Source organism: Mytilus galloprovincialis, chromosome 7 (assembly GCF_965363235.1).
Source record: "Mytilus galloprovincialis chromosome 7, xbMytGall1.hap1.1, whole genome shotgun sequence".
NCBI classification, from domain to species: domain Eukaryota; kingdom Metazoa; phylum Mollusca; class Bivalvia; order Mytilida; family Mytilidae; genus Mytilus; species Mytilus galloprovincialis.
Genome location: NC_134844.1, coordinates 52645977 through 52673322, shown reverse-complemented (window position 1 = coordinate 52673322; position 27346 = coordinate 52645977). Strand labels below are relative to the sequence as shown.

General features: G+C 30.5%; 1 protein-coding gene across 1 annotated transcript; it reads right to left on the bottom strand.

Annotated features, from left to right (window-relative positions):
- Positions 1–15459: 15459 nt before the first annotated feature.
- LOC143081758 (uncharacterized) lies at positions 15460–26953 on the bottom strand. The gene is made up of 8 exons (XM_076257474.1): positions 26851–26953; positions 24075–24261; positions 23427–23611; positions 22071–22316; positions 20626–20662; positions 18230–18304; positions 17359–17470; positions 15460–16716 (listed from the first exon to the last, which is right to left on the bottom strand). Exons 1-8 carry the CDS (start codon positions 26929–26931, stop codon positions 16515–16517), a joined length of 1125 nt encoding a protein of 374 aa, XP_076113589.1. The 5' UTR covers positions 26932–26953; the 3' UTR covers positions 15460–16514.
- Between the last annotated feature and the right edge of the window lie 393 nt (positions 26954–27346).

Here is a 27346-nt window from a genome sequence, read left to right as displayed (position 1 = left end):
ATTTGATAGATGTTTTTTGTGCTTCTTTGTTAAATATTTGTTTTATGTTCTAATTGAGATTGTGACAGTGTTGACTGCTGTAACCTTATTTTGACAATTTCAACCAGTATGTCTGTTTTGTTCACATATCGTTGTCAATATAATGGAATTTGATACGGCTGTCATACAAGTGAGGGGTAAAGCGCTATAAAATCAGGTTGAATTTTACTTTACGGCAAAAAGATGATTTCAGCTTCCAAATAGTGACTTTTTTTTTTATTTTTTAACAAGTAGTTCCAAATGATGAATTTAAAATCATCACTTCGTTAAGTTTACGGACTCTACACAAGTTGGTTGACAATTATGGAATATCCGTAATACAGATTATATCGGATATGTTACTTAAGTGGTTCCCTTTTCCTACTGAACTAGACTATTTACCGGCTTTGTAGTAACTTGAGCAACACGGTGTGTGCCACATGTTGAACCGGATCTGCTTACTCTTCCGGAGAACCTTTAATCAACCCCAGTTGTTGGTGGGATTTGTCTTGTTGTTGTACCCTTTGTGTGAATCTTATTTTTTACATTTGAAAATGCCTGTACAAAGTCAGGAATATAACAGTTGCTGTCCATCCGTTTGATATGTTTTATCATTTGATTGTGCCATTTGATTAGGGACTTTTCTTCGGATTTCAGTATTTTTGTGACTTTACTTTTTCAATGTGTATATTTATTGGAAAATATCTATATAAAACATTCTGATTTTTGAAAAAAAAAACTATATAGCTAACACTGTCAAGACACTTAGCCGGAACGGGTATGATCCATCCATATTGCAGATCAAAGTATCCCATCGATTATGACAGCTATCTTAAAATTCTGCATAATTATTCATAACTATATAACTATGTAAATTATTCAATTGAACACTAATGAGGGTCGTAACACAGACTTATTATAATGAATTCAAATAGAAATAAATGTTGTGACTGTAAAATTTCTTTATTATATTTTTTTATTACTTTATTCGTCCTATTAGACTTGCTGTATGATAATGATTGTTATCAAATGGTTTAACCATCCGGTATGCATATTTTCACCTTTCATTTGTCATACCTAAATATAGATTTTACAGGTACGTTTATTAGATAAAATTATCTATTATTCAATGGGTGAGCCGTGGTCAGGTGGATTTGTCGGACAAATCGTATAACGTGTGTTCACTCCATATGAGCCAAAAGCATATGGATCTCCCCTGACGGATCATTATGGTTCGAAAGTTAAAAGAGTGAAAATTAATTCCTTTTATGTGTATCCATGGCAACATTCTGCATTTATTTACCATAAAATATTGCAAAAAGGGGGGTGGACATGTCACATATGCCCTCAAAATTTGGATCAAACTAGAATTTCAATGCCTTTGAGTGATACCTTTTTAGAAACTGTTTTCATAAATCTTTCTAATGATCAAATAAAAAATGGGTGTCTTTCGCCTCATTTTTTCGTAAAATCCAATCACAAAGTTCGTGCGATAAAAAGTTGGAAAAAAACATTACAATAATTGCCGGACCAATGTATGGTAGGGACATGCAAATACGGACTGTCATACAGAAAACAGCCTATATTACATACATTACATAATCTTGATGTTCATATAAACCCAATACAAAGGCTATTTTAATACTCAGCTATCCAAAAATGAATTTTATTGCACACTAGCTCTCATATTTGAAAAATCCACAGGGGCCAAAATGCGAAACTACACACCTAACTGTGGAGTGCTACCTTAAGGTGAAATTTTTCACCTCCTGCCTCAATTTTTATTATATTTTCTGTGTTCTACTAGCTGTTACGATGAAAATGGTACCTTAGTTTTTAAAATTGGTTCAGTAATAAAGATTTTATGAAGGTTAGCAGTTGATGTTGAAACGCGACAAAAAGTGATTTAAAAATAAATGCTGGATCATAGTGAAAAACTTCAAGTCTGTCTCATTTTTGGGTAAATTTCTAAAACTTTTCCCATTATCTTAATTTAAAATCATAAAATTACCTTAAAAGAGGACAAATTGTACAATTTTTAGGTATTTGAAAGCACTTATAGGTCAATTTTGCTGTAAATAGCATACCTAACCTTGGTTTAGAAGCTCTCAAGCAGGGTATAAATTTCTAGCAGTACTGGCATCATTAAATTTAATTAATGCCAAATTATAATATAAAATCCTGCTAAAAATGTTTATTTGACTTATTTGCATTCAAAAATATAAAGCGATACATTCTGAGGATATCATATAAAGCGCAATCCTTGGTTACAATGGCGAAGCTAATGGAGTACAAATTTAAGACCGCAACATGTCTAAGTGTCAAAATGTGTATATTTGGTTGCTAAGGACAGTAAACAATAAAATAAACATAAATTGCATTCCTAGCAGATTTTTTAACTTCAGAACTAAAACAAGAACATAAAAGACTAAAGATTTGTGGTCAATTTTATCTTAAAAAGTGCATTTCTGTGCTTTCTGGTGTGCCTTAAGGTGAAATTTTTCACCTCCTGCCTCAATTTGTATTATATTTTCTGTGTTCTACTAGCTGTTACGATGAAAATGGTACCTTAGTTTTTAAAATTGGTTCAGTAATAAAGATTTTATGAAGGTTAGCAGTTGATGTTGAAACGCGACAAAAAGTGATTTAAAAATAAATGCTGGATCATAGTGAAAAACTTCAAGTCTGTCTCATTTTTGGGTAAATTTCTAAAACTTTTCCCATTATCTTAATTTAAAATCATAAAATTACCTTAAAAGAGGACAAATTGTACAATTTTTAGGTATTTGAAAGCACTTATAGGTCAATTTTGCTGTAAATAGCATACCTAACCTTGGTTTAGAAGCTCTCAAGCAGGGTATAAATTTCTAGCAGTACTGGCATCATTAAATTTAATTAATGCCAAATTATAATATAAAATCCTGCTAAAAATGTTTATTTGACTTATTTGCATTCAAAAATATAAAGCGATACATTCTGAGGATATCATATAAAGCGCAATCTTTGGTTACAATGGCGAAGCTAATGGAGTACAAATTTAAGACCGCAACATGTCTAAGTGTCAAAATGTGTATATTTGGTTGCTAAGGACAGTAAACAATAAAATAAACATAAATTGCATTCCTAGCAGATTTTTTAACTTCAGAACTAAAACAAGAACATAAAAGACTTAAGATTTGTGGTCAATTTTATCTTAAAAAGTGCATTTCTGTGCTTTCTGGTGTGCCTTAAGGTGAAAATTTTCACCTCCTGCCTCAATTTTTATTATATTTTCTGTGTTCTACTAGCTGTTACGATGAAAATGGTACCTTAGTTTTTAAAATTGGTTCAGTAATAAAGATTTTATGAAGGTTAGCAGTTGATGTTGAAACGCGACAAAAAGTGATTTAAAAATAAATGCTGGATCATAGTGAAAAACTTCAAGTCTGTCTCATTTTTGGGTAAATTTCTAAAACTTTTCCCATTATCTTAATTTAAAATCATAAAATTACCTTAAAAGAGGACAAATTGTACAATTTTTAGGTATTTGAAAGCACTTATAGGTCAATTTTGCTGTAAATAGCATACCTAACCTTGGTTTAGAAGCTCTCAAGCAGGGTATAAATTTCTAGCAGTACTGGCATCATTAAATTTAATTAATGCCAAATTATAATACAAAATCCTGCTAAAAATGTTTATTTGACTTATTTGCATTCAAAAATATAAAGCGATACATTCTGAGGATATCATATAAAGCGCAATCTTTGGTTACAATGGCGAAGCTAATGGAGTACAAATTTAAGACCGCAACATGTCTAAGTGTCAAAATGTGTATATTTGGTTGCTAAGGACAGTAAACAATAAAATAAACATAAATTGCATTCCTAGCAGATTTTTTAACTTCAGAACTAAAACAAGAACATAAAAGACTAAAGATTTGTGGTCAATTTTATCTTAAAAAGTGCATTTCTGTGCTTTCTGGTGTGCCTTAAGGTGAAATTTTTCACCTCCTGCCTCAATTTTTATTATATTTTCTGTGTTCTACTAGCTGTTACGATGAAAATGGTACCTTAGTTTTTAAAATTGGTTCAGTAATAAAGATTTTATGAAGGTTAGCAGTTGATGTTGAAACGCGACAAAAAATGATTTAAAAATAAATGCTGGATCATAGTGAAAAACTTCAAGTCTGTCTCATTTTTGGGTAAATTTCTAAAACTTTTCCCATTATCTTAATTTAAAATCATAAAATTACCTTAAAAGAGGACAAATTGTACAATTTTTAGGTATTTGAAAGCACTTATAGGTCAATTTTGCTGTAAATAGCATACCTAACCTTGGTTTAGAAGCTCTCAAGCAGGGTATAAATTTCTAGCAGTACTGGCATCATTAAATTTAATTAATGCCAAATTATAATATAAAATCCTGCTAAAAATGTTTATTTGACTTATTTGCATTCAAAAATATAAAGCGATACATTCTGAGGATATCATATAAAGCGCAATCTTTGGTTACAATGGCGAAGCTAATGGAGTACAAATTTAAGACCGCAACATGTCTAAGTGTCAAAATGTGTATATTTGGTTGCTAAGGACAGTAAACAATAAAATAAACATAAATTGCATTCCTAGCAGATTTTTTAACTTCAGAACTAAAACAAGAACATAAAAGACTAAAGATTTGTGGTCAATTTTATCTTAAAAAGTGCATTTCTGTGCTTTCTGGTGTGCCTTAAGGTGAAATTTTTCACCTCCTGCCTCAATTTTTATTATATTTTCTGTGTTCTACTAGCTGTTACGATGAAAATGGTACCTTAGTTTTTAAAATTGGTTCAGTAATAAAGATTTTATGAAGGTTAGCAGTTGATGTTGAAACGCGACAAAAAGTGATTTAAAAATAAATGCTGGATCATAGTGAAAAACTTCAAGTCTGTCTCATTTTTGGGTAAATTTCTAAAACTTTTCCCATTATCTTAATTTAAAATCATAAAATTACCTTAAAAGAGGACAAATTGTACAATTTTTAGGTATTTGAAAGCACTTATAGGTCAATTTTGCTGTAAATAGCATACCTAACCTTGGTTTAGAAGCTCTCAAGCAGGGTATAAATTTCTAGCAGTACTGGCATCATTAAATTTAATTAATGCCAAATTATAATATAAAATCCTGCTAAAAATGTTTATTTGACTTATTTGCATTCAAAAATATAAAGCGATACATTCTGAGGATATCATATAAAGCGCAATCCTTGGTTACAATGGCGAAGCTAATGGAGTACAAATTTAAGACCGCAACATGTCTAAGTGTCAAAATGTGTATATTTGGTTGCTAAGGACAGTAAACAATAAAATAAACATAAATTGCATTCCTAGCAGATTTTTTAACTTCAGAACTAAAACAAGAACATAAAAGACTAAAGATTTGTGGTCAATTTTATCTTAAAAAGTGCATTTCTGTGCTTTCTGGTGTGCCTTAAGGTGAAATTTTTCACCTCCTGCCTCAATTTGTATTATATTTTCTGTGTTCTACTAGCTGTTACGATGAAAATGGTACCTTAGTTTTTAAAATTGGTTCAGTAATAAAGATTTTATGAAGGTTAGCAGTTGATGTTGAAACGCGACAAAAAGTGATTTAAAAATAAATGCTGGATCATAGTGAAAAACTTCAAGTCTGTCTCATTTTTGGGTAAATTTCTAAAACTTTTCCCATTATCTTAATTTAAAATCATAAAATTACCTTAAAAGAGGACAAATTGTACAATTTTTAGGTATTTGAAAGCACTTATAGGTCAATTTTGCTGTAAATAGCATACCTAACCTTGGTTTAGAAGCTCTCAAGCAGGGTATAAATTTCTAGCAGTACTGGCATCATTAAATTTAATTAATGCCAAATTATAATATAAAATCCTGCTAAAAATGTTTATTTGACTTATTTGCATTCAAAAATATAAAGCGATACATTCTGAGGATATCATATAAAGCGCAATCTTTGGTTACAATGGCGAAGCTAAGGGAGTACAAATTTAAGACCGCAACATGTCTAAGTGTCAAAATGTGTATATTTGGTTGCTAAGGACAGTAAACAATAAAATAAACATAAATTGCATTCCTAGCAGATTTTTTAACTTCAGAACTAAAACAAGAACATAAAAGACTAAAGATTTGTGGTCAATTTTATCTTAAAAAGTGCATTTCTGTGCTTTCTGGTGTGCCTTAAGGTGAAATTTTTCACCTCCTGCCTCAATTTTTATTATATTTTCTGTGTTCTACTAGCTGTTACGATGAAAATGGTACCTTAGTTTTTAAAATTGGTTCAGTAATAAAGATTTTATGAAGGTTAGCAGTTGATGTTGAAACGCGACAAAAAGTGATTTAAAAATAAATGCTGGATCATAGTGAAAAACTTCAAGTCTGTCTCATTTTTGGGTAAATTTCTAAAACTTTTCCCATTATCTTAATTTAAAATCATAAAATTACCTTAAAAGAGGACAAATTGTACAATTTTTAGGTATTTGAAAGCACTTATAGGTCAATTTTGCTGTAAATAGCATACCTAACCTTGGTTTAGAAGCTCTCAAGCAGGGTATAAATTTCTAGCAGTACTGGCATCATTAAATTTAATTAATGCCAAATTATAATATAAAATCCTGCTAAAAATGTTTATTTGACTTATTTGCATTCAAAAATATAAAGCGATACATTCTGAGGATATCATATAAAGCGCAATCTTTGGTTACAATGGCGAAGCTAATGGAGTACAAATTTAAGACCGCAACATGTCTAAGTGTCAAAATGTGTATATTTGGTTGCTAAGGACAGTAAACAATAAAATAAACATAAATTGCATTCCTAGCAGATTTTTTAACTTCAGAACTAAAACAAGAACATAAAAGACTAAAGATTTGTGGTCAATTTTATCTTAAAAAGTGCATTTCTGTGCTTTCTGGTGTGCCATAAGGTAGCACTCCACAGTTAGAAAATAAAATTAAAAATGAGCCACAAAATGTTTTATCATCTCCTATTCCTGGATTTCTAATACATTAACCTAACTGTTTGTGTTGTACATGTGCATATGTATGTAATCAGTATATTCCATAGATTTGATTTTCAAAAGTTAAAAGAGTGAAAATTAATTCCTTTTATGTGTATCCATGGCAACATTCTGCATTTATTTACCATAAAATATTGCAAAAAGGGGGGTGGACATGTCACATATGCCCTCAAAATTTGGATCAAACTAGAATTTCAATGCCTTTGAGTGATACCTTTTTAGAAACTGTTTTCATAAATCTTTCTAATGATCAAATAAAAAATGGGTGTCTTTCGCCTCATTTTTTCGTAAAATCCAATCACAAAGTTCGTGCGATAAAAAGTTGGAAAAAAACATTACAATAATTGCCGGACCAATGTATGGTAGGGACATGCAAATACGGACTGTCATACAGAAAACAGCCTATATTACATACATTACATAATCTTGATGTTCATATAAACCCAATACAAAGGCTATTTTAATACTCAGCTATCCAAAAATGAATTTTATTGCACACTAGCTCTCATATTTGAAAAATCCACAGGGGCCAAAATGCGAAACTACACACCTAACTGTGGAGTGCTACCTTAAGGTGAAATTTTTCACCTCCTGCCTCAATTTTTATTATATTTTCTGTGTTCTACTAGCTGTTACGATGAAAATGGTACCTTAGTTTTTAAAATTGGTTCAGTAATAAAGATTTTATGAAGGTTAGCAGTTGATGTTGAAACGCGACAAAAAGTGATTTAAAAATAAATGCTGGATCATAGTGAAAAACTTCAAGTCTGTCTCATTTTTGGGTAAATTTCTAAAACTTTTCCCATTATCTTAATCTAAAATCATAAAATTACCTTAAAAGAGGACAAATTGTACAATTTTTAGATATTTGAAAGCACTTATAGGTCAATTTTGCTGTAAACAGCATACCTAACCTTGGTTTAGAAGCTCTCAAGCAGGGTATAAATTTCTAGCAGTACTGGCATCATTAAATTTAATTAATGCCAAATTATAATACAAAATCCTGCTAAAAATGTTTATTTGACTTATTTGCATTCAAAAATATAAAGCGATACATTCTGAGGATATCATATAAAGCGCAATCTTTGGTTACAATATCGAAGCTAATGGAGTACAAATTTAAGACCGCAACATGTCTAAGTGTCAAAATGTGTATATTTGGTTGCTAAGGACAGTAAACAATAAAATAAACATAAATTGCATTCCTAGCAGATTTTTTAACTTCAGAACTAAAACAAGAACATAAAAGACTAAAGATTTGTGGTCAATTTTATCTTAAAAAGTGCATTTCTGTGCTTTCTGGTGTAACTTAAGGTGAAATTTTTCACCTCCTGCCTCAATTTTTATTATATTTTCTGTGTTCTACTAGCTGTTACGATGAAAATGGTACCTTAGTTTTTAAAATTGGTTTAGTAATAAAGATTTTATGAAGGTTAGCAGTTGATGTTGAAACGCGACAAAAAGTGATTTAAAAATAAATGCTGGATCATAGTGAAAAACTTCAAGTCTGTCTCATTTTTGGGTAAATTTCTAAAACTTTTCCCATTATCTTAATTTAAAATCATAAAATTACCTTAAAAGAGGACAAATTGTACAATTTTTAGGTATTTGAAAGCACTTATAGGTCAATTTTGCTGTAAATAGCATACCTAACCTTGGTTTAGAAGCTCTCAAGCAGGGTATAAATTTCTAGCAGTACTGGCATCATTAAATTTAATTAATGCCAAATTATAATATAAAATCCTGCTAAAAATGTTTATTTGACTTATTTGCATTCAAAAATATAAAGCGATACATTCTGAGGATATCATATAAAGCGCAATCTTTGGTTACAATGGCGAAGCTAATGGAGTACAAATTTAAGACCGCAACATGTCTAAGTGTCAAAATGTGTATATTTGGTTGCTAAGGACAGTAAACAATAAAATAAACATAAATTGCATTCCTAGCAGATTTTTTAACTTCAGAACTAAAACAAGAACATAAAAGACTAAAGATTTGTGGTCAATTTTATCTTAAAAAGTGCATTTCTGTACTTTCTGGTGTGCCATAAGGTAGCACTCCACAGTTAGAAAATAAAATTAAAAATGAGCCACAAAATGTTTTATCATCTCCTATTCCTGGATTTCTAATACATTAACCTAACTGTTTGTGTTGTACATGTGCATATGTATGTAATCAGTATATTCCATAGATTTGATTTTCAAAAGTTAAAAGAGTGAAAATTAATTCCTTTTATGTGTATCCATGGCAACATTCTGCATTTATTTACCATAAAATATTGCAAAAAGGGGGGTGGACATGTCACATATGCCCTCAAAATTTGGATCAAACTAGAATTTCAATGCCTTTGAGTGATACCTTTTTAGAAACTGTTTTCATAAATCTTTCTAATGATCAAATAAAAAATGGGTGTCTTTCGCCTCATTTTTTCGTAAAATCCAATCACAAAGTTCGTGCGATAAAAAGTTGGAAAAAAACATTACAATAATTGCCGGACCAATGTATGGTAGGGACATGCAAATACGGACTGTCATACAGAAAACAGCCTATATTACATACATTACATAATCTTGATGTTCATATAAACCCAATACAAAGGCTATTTTAATACTCAGCTATCCAAAAATGAATTTTATTGCACACTAGCTCTCATATTTGAAAAATCCACAGGGGCCAAAATGCGAAACTACACACCTAACTGTGGAGTGCTACCTTAAGGTGAAATTTTTCACCTCCTGCCTCAATTTTTATTATATTTTCTGTGTTCTACTAGCTGTTACGATGAAAATGGTACCTTAGTTTTTAAAATTGGTTCAGTAATAAAGATTTTATGAAGGTTAGCAGTTGATGTTGAAACGCGACAAAAAGTGATTTAAAAATAAATGCTGGATCATAGTGAAAAACTTCAAGTCTGTCTCATTTTTGGGTAAAATTCTAAAACTTTTCCCATTATCTTAATTTAAAATCATAAAATTACCTTAAAAGAGGACAAATTGTACAATTTTTAGGTATTTGAAAGCACTTATAGGTCAATTTTGCTGTAAATAGCATACCTAACCTTGGTTTAGAAGCTCTCAAGCAGGGTATAAATTTCTAGCAGTACTGGCATCATTAAATTTAATTAATGCCAAATTATAATACAAAATCCTGCTAAAAATGTTTATTTGACTTATTTGCATTCAAAAATATAAAGCGATACATTCTGAGGATATCATATAAAGCGCAATCTTTGGTTACAATGGCGAAGCTAATGGAGTACAAATTTAAGACCGCAACATGTCTAAGTGTCAAAATGTGTATATTTGGTTGCTAAGGACAGTAAACAATAAAATAAACATAAATTGCATTCCTAGCAGATTTTTTAACTTCAGAACTAAAACAAGAACATAAAAGACTAAAGATTTGTGGTCAATTTTATCTTAAAAAGTGCATTTCTGTGCTTTCTGGTGTGCCTTAAGGTGAAATTTTTCACCTCCTGCCTCAATTTTTATTATATTTTCTGTGTTCTACTAGCTGTTACGATGAAAATGGTACCTTAGTTTTTAAAATTGGTTCAGTAATAAAGATTTTATGAAGGTTAGCAGTTGATGTTGAAACGCGACAAAAAGTGATTTAAAAATAAATGCTGGATCATAGTGAAAAACTTCAAGTCTGTCTCATTTTTGGGTAAATTTCTAAAACTTTTCCCATTATCTTAATTTAAAATCATAAAATTACCTTAAAAGAGGACAAATTGTACAATTTTTAGGTATTTGAAAGCACTTATAGGTCAATTTTGCTGTAAATAGCATACCTAACCTTGGTTTAGAAGCTCTCAAGCAGGGTATAAATTTCTAGCAGTACTGGCATCATTAAATTTAATTAATGCCAAATTATAATATAAAATCCTGCTAAAAATGTTTATTTGACTTATTTGCATTCAAAAATATAAAGCGATACATTCTGAGGATATCATATAAAGCGCAATCTTTGGTTACAATGGCGAAGCTAATGGAGTACAAATTTAAGACCGCAACATGTCTAAGTGTCAAAATGTGTATATTTGGTTGCTAAGGACAGTAAACAATAAAATAAACATAAATTGCATTCCTAGCAGATTTTTTAACTTCAGAACTAAAACAAGAACATAAAAGACTAAAGATTTGTGGTCAATTTTATCTTAAAAAGTGCATTTCTGTGCTTTCTGGTGTGCCATAAGGTAGCACTCCACAGTTAGAAAATAAAATTAAAAATGAGCCACAAAATGTTTTATCATCTCCTATTCCTGGATTTCTAATACATTAACCTAACTGTTTGTGTTGTACATGTGCATATGTATGTAATCAGTATATTCCATAGATTTGATTTTCAAAAGTTAAAAGAGTGAAAATTAATTCCTTTTATGTGTATCCATGGCAACATTCTGCATTTATTTACCATAAAATATTGCAAAAAGGGGGGTGGACATGTCACATATGCCCTCAAAATTTGGATCAAACTAGAATTTCAATGCCTTTGAGTGATACCTTTTTAGAAACTGTTTTCATAAATCTTTCTAATGATCAAATAAAAAATGGGTGTCTTTCGCCTCATTTTTTCGTAAAATCCAATCACAAAGTTCGTGCGATAAAAAGTTGGAAAAAAACATTACAATAATTGCCGGACCAATGTATGGTAGGGACATGCAAATACGGGAAGGTCTAAAAACAGGACAGATAAAACCAGGACACTTTTTTTCGATACGTTTTTAACTGTAACTTTTGTTTTACTCAACATATGGTTAAAATTTTAATTGTATAATAAAGAAGACAGTATTTACTAACATTATTATTAAAAAAAATATATAAAAAAAATCTATAAGTTAAAAAAAATCTGCCAGGACAGTTAATTTTAATGAAAAAAATGGCTGATATTGCTGAGAAATATTTACTTATAATTGGAATAAATTCTCAAAATCAACTGTCTGGCATATTATTTTTGTTCGATCATAAAGTTTAGGGAATAATGTTTATAAAAAACTATAATTTGATATTTTCTTTGGTGTTCAAAGTTAAAAAAATCTGCCAGGACAGTAGCCGATTACGTTAGAAATTTTGTTGAAATCATCTCTAAATCTAAATATAAAGTTAAATATCTTCTTCAATTCGAATGTCTGGTAAGCAAATGTTGGTTCATTGGAAAGTTTGAAACATGAGGTTTTAGAAAATAAAAAAAAATATGGACTTTTATTTCATTGACACAAAAATAATCTGCCAGGACAGTAGCCTACTCCATTTAATTTCTGTATACTTTCACAACGCTATTTAACTGTAAATGCAATAGTTTATTTATTGCGATTGTCTGACATATAATTTTGATACTAAATTAAAGTAACAGACCCAATTATAATATAAAAATAAAGAAATTAATAGATTTTCTGCCTATCAGCCGTCCTATAACTTAATAATGGCACGTGCCAAAATTTAATCTGTGTATTCTGTAGTCAGTCAACCATAAAGTGAGCGTGTGGTGATAAATACCTTTGAGAAGTAAGTTTGTTTGGTTCTAATTATTTATCAAAATTACAATTGAAAACAATACACATCGAAACACTTACTAATTGTAGATTTTAAAGTAAAATTTGATTAGATCTCAATTTTACCGCAAGCATCAAAGAGTAATTAAATTATAGAATGTATATTACGCTTTAAGCGTGTGATAATTAACTTAATTAATCCGGTGATCACTGTGAGCACGTGTCACTCTGGGTATATAGATGCAATTTTTCTCCGGCCATTCATTATTAAAAGTTATAAGACTAGTGCTATATTCTAACCTTTTGATACATTTCATACTCAATTATAAAACCATATTTTTATGCTTTTTGTATAGAACATCTGTATATATTTTCATAGTGCTTATTGTTCATTCGTATTTGATTAGTGCTCTTTTTTTTTAAATTGGTTTTTTTTTTGTAATATTGCTCGATTATCCCCTGTTTCATGGTTTTTATTGTTTTGCATGATTATTTATTTTATATATATGTATGTGTATAATTGAAATGTTTTTGATTAATAAAATATAAGCCCATGCCCTTTCAACGATATGTCTGCTGCCTTTAATAATCTGAAAATAGATCAAATTATTCAACATAGCAAATAAGTAAATATTATTTTAATAAACACACTTATAATTGTATTTACATAGTAGGCAGATTTTTTTTTATGTTTACAAAATTTTTTTTTCTTTCATATTTCCATAAAGCTGAATATTCGAATTTTCCTATAAACATGATTGTTCTTGCCAGACATTAATTTTGAAGAAAAGATTAATTTGGTTTTAAGCGAATTTTTTTACGCATAAGGCAACTGTCCTGGCAGATTTTTTTTATGTTAATGAAATAAAAGTCCATATTTTTTTATATTTTCTGGAAGCTTATACTCTAAACTTTACAATGAACCTACTTTTGTTTACCAGACATTTATTTTGAAGAAGATATTAAACTTTATATTATGACCTTAGACTAATTTCAACAAAATTTCTGACGTAATAGTCTACTGTCCCGGCAGATTTTCCTACCTTTAAAAGACGAAAAAATTATTGAATTGTAGATTTTAGAAATAAAAGTTCGTTAAACTTTATAATCATACAAAAATAATATGCCAGACAGTTGATTTGGAGAAATTATTTCAATTATAAGCAAAATATTCTCGGCAATTTCAGCCGTTTTTAGCTTAAAATTTAATGGAGTAGGCTACTGTCCTGGCAGATTTTTTTTACGTTAATGACATAAAAATTCATATAATTTTATATTTTCATAAAGCGTATATTCTAAACTTTCCAATGAACTAACATTTGTTTACCAGACATTTATTTTGAAGAAGATATTCAACTTTATATTTTGATTCTGAACTAATTTCAACAAACTTTCTAATGTAATCGGCTACTGTCCTGGCAGATTTTTTTACCTTTAATAGATGAAAAAAAAATAAGATTATAGATTTTTATAATTGATATTCCATAAACTTTACAATCGTACCAAAATATTATGCCAGACAGTTGTTTTGGAGAAAATATTCCAATTATAAGTAAACTTTTCACGGCAATTTCAGCCATTTTTTTCTTAAAATATAACTGTCCTGGCAGATTTTTTCTTACTTCTTAATTTTTTTTATATATTTTTTTTAATAATAATGTTAGTAAATACTTTCTTCTTTATTATACAATTAAAATTTTAACCATATGTTGAGTAAAACAAAAGTTACAGATAAAAACGTATCGAAAAAAAGTGTCCTGGTTTTATCTGTCCTGTTAATAGACCTTCCCTGCAAATACGGACTGTCATACAGAAAACAGCCTATATTACATACATTACATAATCTTGATGTTCATATAAACCCAATACAAAGGCTATTTTAATACTCAGCTATCCAAAAATGAATTTTATTGCACACTAGCTCTCATATTTGAAAAATCCACAGGGGCCAAAATGCGAAACTACACACCTAACTGTGGAGTGCTACCTCAACGAACCATTTTATTTCTAAAAATGTCCTGTACCAAGTCTGGAAAATGGCAGTTGTTATCTTATAGTTCGTTTGTGTGTGCGTGTTGCATTGTCGTTTGGATAGTTGTTGCACTTCAGTGTTTCTATTGTATCGTTGTATGCCTCATATAATTGATGTGTTTCCTTCGGTTTTAGTTTATAACCAAGATTGGTTTTATGACTTTCGAACAGCGGTATACTACTGTTGCCTTTATTATGCAATTGACAGTTTTTTTTAAATCTCGCTTTTGGGGAAAAATACTTCGAAAAAAAATATATATTGGCATGCACTACATATGTACCCGACTTTCGGGAGTAGAATATTAACGCGAAATCATAAACTCAAATCGTTTCAAATATAAGAAAATAAATTAAAGATGAAAAAATTGCGAGCTTAACTACAGAGCATAAAAGGCATAACAAAATATCAAGGACAATTAATTTGATTAAGATAACAAGCTCTTATCAACTAGCATACATTTTGGTTTCGGGGCAAGTTGAAGCACGCCTCTGGGTGCGGGAATTTCTCGCAGCATTGCTGCTCATTGGTCGGGTTGTGGTCTCTTTGATACATTCCCCATTTCCATTCTTAATTTTACACACATCGGTATCATTCTTTTGTCATGCATTCCGTATTTTTACCTCAAAAAGGTATTTAGTAGCACAGTGTGGAAGAGCAACAATAAAAACGCAAATAAATACCAAAATAAAGCATATTAAATGCCTTTATCTTGTCTTAGTCGTCTTGAAAAGACCGTTACACTTTAGACTTGGCTATTTTAAATACACCTTTTCGTATTTTTAATACATAAATATCACTAAATTTGCAATTGTAAATGAATGGAAAGAAAGCAAACAACAATAAGCAGTCTATCTTTATATCTTTATTATAAAATAGATATTCCATTCTCAATGTTTAACATTGTATCCTTCAATTTTGTTTTCAATTTACACAAATGAACCGTATCCCCACAATTGTACCATTTTACCTTTGAATTAGGTTTATTTAAATAAGTAACTAAGTAATGGGATATCAAAAAATTAAATAAAACCACAATATATAATATAAATCCACTGCAAATAATTACATTGTCATACATAAACAGATATGAAATTTCAGTTTTCAAATTACATCATTATGAGTTATATTAAGTTAATAATAAAGTATAACATAGTAGACATGACAACAGTCGTTTCTAAAATATCAAAATAGTTTTTTGAGTGCATTTTAGGGAGGTTTGATGAAAGAATTATCAATACCTATAATGCGAATATGTTAGACAAATTTAAAGATAAGTTATTGCTATCTGACAGACTAAATATTAAGAACATCTAAATGAGTTTTTAAAAGGTTTCTGTATGTTGGTTTTTTTGTCGAATTCCAAATTTTGAGTCGAATCCAATTACTTATTTAAAAACAAAAATTAAAACATCCATCCCCTAAGTATTAGAGTGATTTCGTAAAACTGTTAGTACGTTAATTCAACACATATGACTTTTTTTTATTGTACCTTTGCAAATATTTGACAAATACGATAGCATCTACTAAAAAAAACATTATTCTCCATTTTTAAATAGAAATTTTTCTATTATGCACACTATTGTGAGAAATGTTTTATTTGCTAGTCAAGATCCATAAAAAAAAAATGCACACATTAATCAGATAAACACCGGGTTTATACAACATGTCTTTCTATCTTTACAGATAAATTCTTAATGCATGTAGGACAAGACTTTGCTTGCTTTTTTGTATACTAGTATTGTACAATTGCAATTGGTATAACGTCAAATCAAATTAAACATAATATATACAGGTTTAATTATGTCTATGTATATATTGTTTGAAGATAATCCTAATCACAAAGCGTTATTTCACATTATACAAACAAAGCAAGCAAGCTAACCAAAGTTTTACTCTACAATCATTAGGAAATCAGCTGTAAAAATGTTGAAAATCCGTCCTTTTATGCTTTTTTCGATGTAGCAAGGAAGAGATTTGCTGGCGTATTTGGTCTAGAACTTTCTGGCCAGCTAAAGGACAGATCGCTTTGTTCTCTAATATAATGTGTTGGGAAGTTAGTTGCAGTTGGAGCTGTTCCACTACATCCACTGTTGGAACCTTTTGTAATGGATTCAATACCCTCGGCAAGGATTTTTTTAGTTCCACTGAAACAAAGTAACCATATTATTAGAATTGTTTGATCTGCGCCTAATTTGAGTGGAAAGACTGCTCATTTTTATATTTATTGATAGTTTCTAAATTTATCAGATGAATTGAGTAGGTAATAGATAGTGCATTTATAGTATCTCCATTTATACAATGTTTCATACTCAAAACAATGATTAGATAGGGAGTATGTCTGTTTTAAAAATTAACGTATAATCATTCTTTAACTGTTGAAAAAAATCAGTTAAACTTTCACTGTTTGCCGAATTTAGTAAAAACATGTCATTTGCATTCAGTTTGGTATTTGTTACCAGAAACATAGTAATAATCACATGCGTCGACAAATGGATCTGCATGTATACTGTACACTATGTTTGCTATTCAATATATACTCTATCTGACTTGAGTATTAGTTATGTTAATTAAACACTTCAATTTTCCTTATGCCTTAATTAGGTTGAAGTAATGGCGATTTTATCAACTTATACAAACTTCTCAAGTTCAGCCTTTTTGAGGGGTAAACGTCAACACTTGTCTTTACAATAAAAATGTCTTGACACTTAAATATTACTTCTATTTTATTTCTTAAGTTTTAGATACTATTTGTGTCAATGAAATGTATATAATAGTTTTAATACAACCTTTGCTTTCTTATTCCCCATTTGTATATCACCACGCCTATCACGGTAACCAAGACTATGGCTCCACCAATTGCACCGTAAATTCCAGGTGACATACCGGACTCTTCCGATTCTATATTTAAAACATATCAATTTGTTTATGTACATTTTTTCATATCTGACTAAATTTCAAATTATATACATTGACAGATATTTACTTAAGAAAGTAACAAAATAAAATAGATGTTGGTATGATTGAAAATGAGACAACTATCTAACAGAGTTCAAATGAATAGCTGCAAGGAAATGAAGGCAACCGTATGGCCTTCAGTAATGAGAATCAAAGTATGGAAGTACTGAATATCTTGTGGGTGGTCACAAACACTTGTCTCAGAAAAATAAGCACATCTCTATACCTGAAAGCGAGGTTAAGGTACATAGATATACATTTTTTTCTGACAAATTCGTGCGTGGATGATGAATAGATGACAGGGAATTCAACCTCACCATAATTACTCAATGATTATATTGTAGTGATACAAATCAGTATTTTCTGGTTTGTCGTTATCGCCTTGGAACTGACTATCCTTGCAGAAAAACGTTACGGCAACAGTTGTTACTGACCAGTTTCTTTGTTACCTTTGTATTGTATCTAATACAAATCCGTAATTTCAAACTCGATCATCAAATGTTAAACAAGGTTTACTGCACTTAAAATAATTCGTACATCAATCACAATTAAGATTCTTAAAAACAGACTTCATATCATGATATATGATAAAGTTTATACAAATGATAATTGTAATTTATATTTATCTTAATGATAAAATCATTTAAGAATTCATTATAGAAAAGTTCCTATCCCCCTACGTTATGACTATTATGAAACTACCTGTATCATGAGCCTTCTGTGTTGCCATCTCTACGTAGTTTGTTTTAGTTGTAGCAGGATTTAATTGGCTTGTTGCTAACGAAAAAAACAGATACATCTTTATTACAATTTAATTATACATTACAAATTAAATATGTTCTATTGTGTTTTTTAAATAGCTTTCATGAGATTATAGTGACTTGACGAACAACGTCTGCAAATTCTTATCATGCAATATATATATATATACATGTACATAGATATATGAGTGGTACATGACAAAAACGGTATGAAGGTGTTTTATATGTCTGTGATTGTACCAAATGTTCTATATGATGCACACGGTTACGTTAAAATCTCATATTGACTATTTATAATTTAGATTACGCTTTAAACGGGAAAAAATCAATGTACAATAGATGAATGACTGTTTAACGTCCAGTGGTTAATAAAATGCAAATGCATGACGAAAAAATGTTAATGCTCTGAAAATATGAACCATCAATCTAATAGTCTCTTATGTAAGACCATAATGCAGAGTCGTATTATAAACAGGAAGACATATCAGCCTACTTGGTACATTATTTTCTCTCATAAATGCCGCATGCTTAAACGCAGCAAATGATTGGCCCGTCAAAGGATCGAACCTACGATATCCGGCATTAGAGAAAAGCACGTTACCACAAAACCAAGAAACGTGTTTGATAATTGCAGAAAGAATTATAAAATTGATAATAGAAAAAAATATATGATAAACCATATCAAATCGGTATTCAATACTGAAAATGGACGGTTGAACTGGATGCGTTTTGTTCAGCATATTAGCCTTTTTAAATCGCAAAATTGTCTGTTTTTAAAAACACCTTCTAATTTATTCTTTCATGTTCCTTAATTTTCTTTTAACACATTTAAAAATACAGTTTGCAAGGTTTGAAAATAACTGTTTTTCATAAGTTCGTAGTTGTCTTTCATTAACAAATCTATACGTTGAGGTGTGTTCTGTATTTGAATTCCAAAGTTTTTTGTTGTTGTTGATTTTGCTTTGGCTTGTATTATGGCTTTTTGGAGTTTATCTCAAGGCTAGTGTGCTGAAACTGGCATGAAACAAAGATATGTCTTTTTAATATACTAAATGCAAACAGTTGAAAACAAGCAATATTATAGTCTCTTTTTTTTACCAAGAACAAATGCATGGATACAGGGCTTCTTATCATGTCGTACCCAAGCAGTTATCCTAGAGGGTGAGACTTCAGGCTATGTCCCTGTAAAGTCCGGAGTGCCTCAAGGATCTGTTCTGGGCCCAAGTCTGTTTTTATTTTATATAAACGACATACCAGTTGGGCTAAATTCCACCATACGCCTATTTGCAGACGACACCATTGCATATTTGGTAATAAAATCAAACAGTGATTGCGAAACCCTTCAAAAAGACCTCAACACACTAGGTATTTGGGAAAATACATGGAAAATGGCTTTCCATCCTGACAAGTGTAATGTCATGTCCATCAGCCGAAATAAAAATCCATTCGTATACAATTACACTTTACATGGCCACATTCTTGAACATGTCGATAAGGCAAAATACCTAGGTGTGACAATTCAATCAGACTTGAAATGGCACAGTCACATAAACAGCATCTGTAATAAACCCAACAGCACACTAGGTTTTCTTCGAAGGAATCTTAACATCAGTTCCACCTCAGTAAAGGAACAGGCATATAAATCTTTAGTCAGACCATCGCTAGAATATGCCTGTTCAGTTTGGGACCCTTACTTTACTGAGGATATTAACAAGATAGAAAAAGTACAAAGAAGGGCTGCTAGATATGTCACTAACCGACACAGAAACACCTCAAGCGTTAGTGACATGCTAGATCATTTAAAATGGAGAGACCTGGCACACAGAAGAACCGATGCACGCCTGGTCATGTTCTATAAAATTTCATATCACCTCATTGCTATCACAAAAACAGACAGATTAATTCAACCGCTCAGACAGTCCAGGAACATGCACACACTCTCATATCAAATCCTATCCTGCCGAACACAAATAAGACAACAATCATTTTTCCCACGCACAATTAAAATCTGGAAGCTCGCCCGAGTATTGTGATGAGCGACTCTATAAAGTCGTTCAAAGTAGCCGTCTCAAACTACACCTACAGCCCGTAAATTCATCATGTGTAAATAGTTTTATCTTAATATTTAAAAATAATAAATTAAAAATATGCACTACCACTATGTAATTTTTTTTTTTTTTTTTTTTTTTTTTTTTTGTTTACTATCACAAATTTGTTATATTTCACTGTATATATATCTTCACAAAGCAATGCGCAGTACAAGTGACGTAAACTTCAACGTGTTGAAGGCGGTCATTATATAGTAGAAGAGAAGTAACAATGCCATTAAATACTTACAAGATTGTGTCCCTGTTGTAAAATTTGAACAAGAATCCTAAAATAAATATATTGAACAGTTATATATCATATATAACACTCCGAAGCAACTGGCTTTTGATAGATGCATGTTGATCTGTTTGTTCTTTTTTATCTATTATTTCGTGGGATTGATTATCTTTCTGTCGTTTTTTTTTTTTTTTTTTTTTTGTTGCCGTCATGTTGTTTTCCGACGATTAAAGCGTTTCTTCTCAATATATGCGTTTTGAATTTCTACTTGGCATATTCCAACATTTTTAAGCAATATCTATTTTTATAAGACGCATATACATCCTTGCATTCTATTTTATCCGAAATATTGGGTTATCGTTTTACATTGGATAGCCTCTTCAAATTCATTTCGGTGTAATACTCGGAACCCTGAAGTAATACTGCTACCTAAAAGTAATTTTTAATCCAAGATGTAGAGGTGTTTAAGATTATATTTTAATCCTTATAGTATAAACTATGTGTGCGTGCAAAAAGAAAAGAAAAATGAAAAGAAATATACACAAATTACACAAAATACGTAAGTAAAAGTCCTCACAGTTATTGAAAGTAAATGTAAACTTACATTCTAAATAAAAAAAAAACATATTTCCTAGATAAAAATATCAATCTTTACACCTCAAAAACATTTAACGTTAATATGTAAAAAAACACTCAAAAGTATGACCTTGTGCAACGCCAATTATTAAGTATCGTCAGGATGCAGGAACTTGTATGTTGATAACTGGAAACCATCACATGTTAAGTGATGCAATAAATGGTTGAAAATGAAATTAAAGCTAATATATTGATCTAGGCAATATTTGAAAATATTAATATAATGATGTTGAAACAGTAACCTTTAAAATTTCAATTGTTAAAAAGAGAAAAAAAAATTATGATTCTCCTTCTGTCTTTTAGAGTGGTCACGTTGGCAGTCCTTAAGGATGTACTTAGGTGAGGTTATGTAAAAATTAAGAAATTAAGAAATTAAAATTGATACTATAAGCTGGTAGAGCATCAATCAAGGATAAAGATAAGCTAAAAATATTGATAGGTCATGGACCTTCTTTTCGAGATATTTGAAATTTAAATATGGCGGGAAAAGGCTGAGTCGAACTTTTACCTTATAATTGCATGAGTAATATTTAGGTCTCAAAACAAAAGAAAGAAAATCAAAAATCTTTTAAAACTTTGGTAAATGACCTTTCATGAGCTATTAAGTCTTATATGAAAAAAATAAATGGGTGTTATGGGGCAAAATACTTTAAATTGTATTGTATGGAAAACACCAAGGAGTCTAAGTACATCCTTAAACTTATAAGCATATGATTTTCATTTAGGTATTATTTTTCTGCTTAACATTTTCTGCAAAGAAAAAACTCTATATGCTATGGTTATTAGTTGACGATATGCACATCAAAAGAAATAAAACTTACTAATTTAATGCAAATGATTGATGTCGAGTTACAAGTGAAACAGTCATCATCATATATAATGATAGAAACAGTGTCACCATAGTTGGTCTGATCAAATGACAAAGATATGTCATATCCTTCAGGAATATTGTCAGTTGATCGTCTCCTTCTTGTGCTTGGAAATTCACAGGAAATTAAATTTTCATAGGAGTAAACCGCTGATACAAATGTCTCAGTACCACTCATCTGTTTTCCATTCTCTCCAACCTAGTAATAACAGAGCTTTATAAACAATAGTATTCATAAACAAACTAATTAACCACCAACTTTTTGAACAGCTGATTAGCTTAAGTTTAATTTACAAATTAGACATAATAAACACAAACAAATAATAATTGCTACCTCATCTACCAGTTTTCTACCATCAACCACTAATATAACATATTTTAATCGATTAAAAGTAAAACTTAGTGTACTAATTAAGTATGCATTAGTGCAATGGTTTCTAAGCAACATAATGTTTGGATTTCATGCACCATGTTTACATGAATTATCTTTCAAAATAAAATAATAACCGCCTTTAAATTTGGTATTCAGTGTACAGCTCCAAAATAAGTTTTGACTTCCAATATTGTTTTCATATAGACGCACTACTATTGCATGAAACGTTCAGCTCTTTTAAAAATACAAACATGATAAACAAAAAAGTGGACAGAATATCAGACATGGGAATGTCAACAGTTCTTCTCCATCATCATCACCGATCTTTGCTTCAACATGCATACATTTATCCGTCTTGACTAAATGAAATTGAATTTTCTTAATTTAAGGAGTATGTTTTAGAAAAATGGTTTGCCCAAAATCGGAATAATGTATTTAACTGGAATAGTACCCTTCAAAGAGTTTGCATGTTTATATCTAGGAAGATACATATATCTTGCTCAGCATGTTGTTCTATGATCATGGAAGTGTTTTAAGACATCGACTGGCTATACAGCCCTCTCACGGTCGGGAATATTGTTCTGGTATAAATTAAGCAATATTTAGCTATCTCGTAATTTTAATTATAATAATGAACACAAATGTTCCTGCTATAAACAAGACATGCATTATGCCAGCTGAAGGACACCTCCGGGTTCGGGAATTTCTCGCTGCATTTAAGACTCCCCATTTCCATTCTCAATTTTATTAAACTTATTTTTGTCACATAAATTTCTTTCGAAAACCAGTACAACAAAATAATATTTTGGAGAATTCAAGTTTCTTAGAAAATCTTGATCTCTTATATTTCATATGTTTGGAATATGATCAAATCAAACTGATAACTGATTTTACTGTCAAATATAAGTCTTACTTTTGATTCAAAATTTGACTTACGGTGAAATGGTTTAATTTACAGTAAACAGTTGGAGCATTAAAGACTCCAAATACATTGGTCTTTTTACAGCCTCTGGACTTTGTTCCACATAGACCATCATCAGGGACAGTGATTGATTTTGGTGCATCTGCTAGTGTCATTGAACAGTCAAATCCAATATAACCGTTATCACAAATACATTCAGCTAAAAGCAATACATTGAAGATATAAAGTACACTTTTTATAAGTTACCAATTAAAATGATATATTATAAAGACGATAACATTTAGCATTTCATCTGTCTCATTTTTAAGACTTTGATTAAATGCATAAAAGCATACTTTCCATGTTTCATTTATTTAGTGTTTAAACATATTGTCTTAAATATTAATATGGACGCGGTTTTGTATGTGACTATTTAAAATGTCCTTCTATTTACGAAATAAAAAGTGTACATAAATTTGCAAAAATGAAAAAAAAAGATATTTAGATATACAAAGTATGAATTTACATAAATTGTCTTTTCTTTAAAAATTAAACAGAATTATCACAATGATGAAATTTGAATCTAATTACTTAGTTCACTATTAGAGCTTTACTCGGGCTAAGTTAACAGAAATTTCATACACATAATAAGTCGATACATATAGATAGTTGATACAACATACTTTTATTACATACACCGTTGTTGTGGCAGTTATTTGGACACATAAGATCAAGTATCGTGTCCAAGATAGATAGGCCATCGTTGCCAGAGGTATTGCTAAACAAAGACTCGTTTCTAGATATTTCTAGTTTACATACTCCTTCCATTAATGAAACCATATATGGAATGTAATCTGCGCTTCCTGCAGTCTGTTGGTTAAAATTCATTTCACAATGTTAAACTAGAAATATCGTTTATATTCACTAATATATAATAGTATAGACAATTGAATTAATGTGTAAAGGTTGCACTTTGTTTCTCAAAACACACCTCTTTTGGGGAGATCTTGAATATTCATAGAAAATTAATTTTGTTTACATACTGGTTCCCAGTTATGCTCTCTGTGTTCTATCTCACAGAGACATAACTTTGGAATGTTACCAGTAAATATACATGTTCATATGGTTTACATTGAAATCTGTGGTAACCTTTCATTGGAGGTAGGAGTAGGCTTAAAATTAGTGTTAGTTTAAACTCTAAAAAGTTCAGGTCATACAAACGTTGAAAATATGCCGCACAGCCCTATATTTTGACCTTTGAACAAAAATTGTGGTGCTTATGAACTTTCAATTCTAGGATAAGATTTTTTTCAAAACTTCATAGTAAAAGTGGTACAGTTTTAGCCGTAAAAGGAGTTCTTATGGAAAATTGCATTGCCAATATTTACAGAAATGCAACTAAATGGAAATATGAATGTGTAAAAAGCATATAAATATCATAGGGAAAATAAAATAAAAATTATCCTTTAAAATGTCTTTATCGAAAACCCGTCTGGGCACTTTTGTATAATGATATACTAACATATGAAATCTATATTCCATATCATATAGCGGTCAACACATTCGTTTGAAGTGAACTAATAATACAAATATTGAAAATAAAAAGAAATAGTTTTAATCCACCATTTTCTACATAAGAAAATGCCTGTACCAAATCAGAAATATGAAAGTTGTTCATTCGTGTCTAGCGAATAAAAGAAAGATGTCTATGCAATTTATAACGCCACGACGTCAAACATTCTTTTCGATTTTTTTTTTAATGTAAAGTTTCATCAATAAAATTTCACTTCATAAATTTTGTCCATTTCTAGATCTACCTTCATCCGGACCAGTCCTCTGAAACTTAAACATAGGAAACCGCGAATGAAAATACACACGGAAACCTTAGAAACTAGCTATATGATTGAAAGGAACATGAAAAAGAATAGCCGACTCAAATGTGCCTGGGTTTACTATAAAACACGAATTCTTAATACATTCATATTTCCTATTTTATATATATTTACGTTTTTTTCTATATCTAATAAACGGAATTTTCAGTGGCAGTAGTATATTATTAGTTACATAGTGTGCTAGTGACCTAATACGGTATATATGGGGTCAGTAAATTCCATATGTAATTTACTGACCCCATATATACCGTATTACGTCACTAGCACAATATGTAACGAATAAATTTACCGACTATCTGAACGTGTAAAATTTAGACTAGTGACCTATCAAAAAGAGCAAGTCTTCAATACAGTTAGCATTAACATGATTAAGAAACTATTTCCTTTGATCCTACAAAAACAGATGCCAATAATGACAACTTGTTAGATTTAAATGTGTTTTATGAATTTATTTCACTTTATCATCACTTTCTTCGTGTGTTGAAACCTTTAAGATTTTTCTCAGTACTGTTTTGTTTTCCTAAAGGGACGTAACTCCAATACTAACCGTGTATGAAATAAGCCCCGCCTCCCAACTAACCTAATATCAAATATACACGGTTTCCGCGAGGACGCTTTTAAACAATCATATTCCTAGAAATGTATAGGAGGTAAGATAATATTAGTTACATAGTGTCCTAGTGACCTAATACGGTATATATGGGATCAGTATATTCCATATGGGATGAGAACGAAGCTCGAACCCCAATATTGAATTTACTGACCCCATATATACCGTATTACGTCACTAGCACACTATGTAACAAATTTATCTTACCGACTATCTTAACGTGTAAAATTTAGACTAGTGGCCTATCAAAACGAGCAAGTCTTCAATACAGTTAGCATTAACATGATTAAGAAACTACTTCCATTAATCCTACAAAAACAGATGCCAACAATGACAACTTAATTGTTAGATTTAAATGTGTTTTATGAATTTATTTCACTTTATAATCACTTTCTTCGTCTGTTGAAACCGTTAAAAAGATGTTTTCTCAGGACTGTTTTGTTTTTCTAAAGGGACGTAACACCACTACTAACCGTGTATGAAAAGCCCTGCCTCCTTATTACCTTATATGGAATATAAAGGGACGTAACACCACCACTAACCGTGTATGAAATAAGCCCCGCCTCCCAACTCTCCTAATATTAAATATACACTGTTTCCACGAGGACGCTTTTAACCAATCATATTCCTAGAAATGTATAGGAGGTAAGATAATTTTAGTTGTTGTAATTTCGGAACAGGGTTTGAACAAACAAAAAATATAGAATTTAACTTATTTCATTAACTGTGATATTTACGTCTACACATCTTTTTTCACATTATTTATATCTAAATCACGAATACGTATGAGCTACATTCATCGTTTTTTTTAATTGTTTTTTTTAAACAATTTCGATATTCACTTGCTCATTATTAACATCAACTGATAAATGTTGATGGTTAGCATTAATTCATTTTGAATGAAAGGGTCATGTTTTACAGATAATAATATTATATCTAAATATTAAGATTTCTTACCTTGATATCTTCAACACAAAAACTTATGTATAAATTCACATCTATGTTAGCGTATTTTGTACATAGTTCTAGAGCAATCATTTCAGAAATTCCGCTTGTGCATTCTTCCCTAGCTGAATTCTCATTCCATCCATTTTTCCATTCAGGGTCCTTCAAAAAGAAAAAATAATTTCTTGAGATTTACACCCAATTTACAACAATCTTGATATATCTTACTACTAGCCTTGTTTGAAGTCTGCTCGACTGTCTTATTTACTACGTGATTGTCTTTTATTGTCCTCAGCAGGATGTTTGACTAGCCATTAAACCAGTTTCAAATCATCATTTAAAATGTCCTGTAATAATTATGGAGTCTGGAATATGGCAGTATTAAATAGTTCGTTTCTATGTATGTTGAATTGGCATCTAGTTTTTGTTGCACTTCCGAGTGTATTTTGTTTCGTTGTATTCCTCTTAAAGTTGGTGTGTATCCTCGGTTTAGATTGTAACCCAGATT

What these genes read in the sequence shown, in the direction of transcription:
- LOC143081758 (XM_076257474.1), bottom strand. Translation starts at nt 26,931, where the DNA reads ATGATTGCTCTAGAACTATGTACAAAATACGCTAACATAGATGTGAAT. An exon ending in TTTGTGTTGAAGATATCAAG is followed by an intron (nt 24,262 to 26,850) that starts GTAAGAAATCTT and finishes TTTAACCAACAG; the next exon opens with ACTGCAGGAAGCGCAGATTA. An exon ending in TACAACAGGGACACAATCTT is followed by an intron (nt 18,305 to 20,625) that starts GTAAGTATTTAA and finishes TTTTTTCGTTAG; the next exon opens with CAACAAGCCAATTAAATCCT.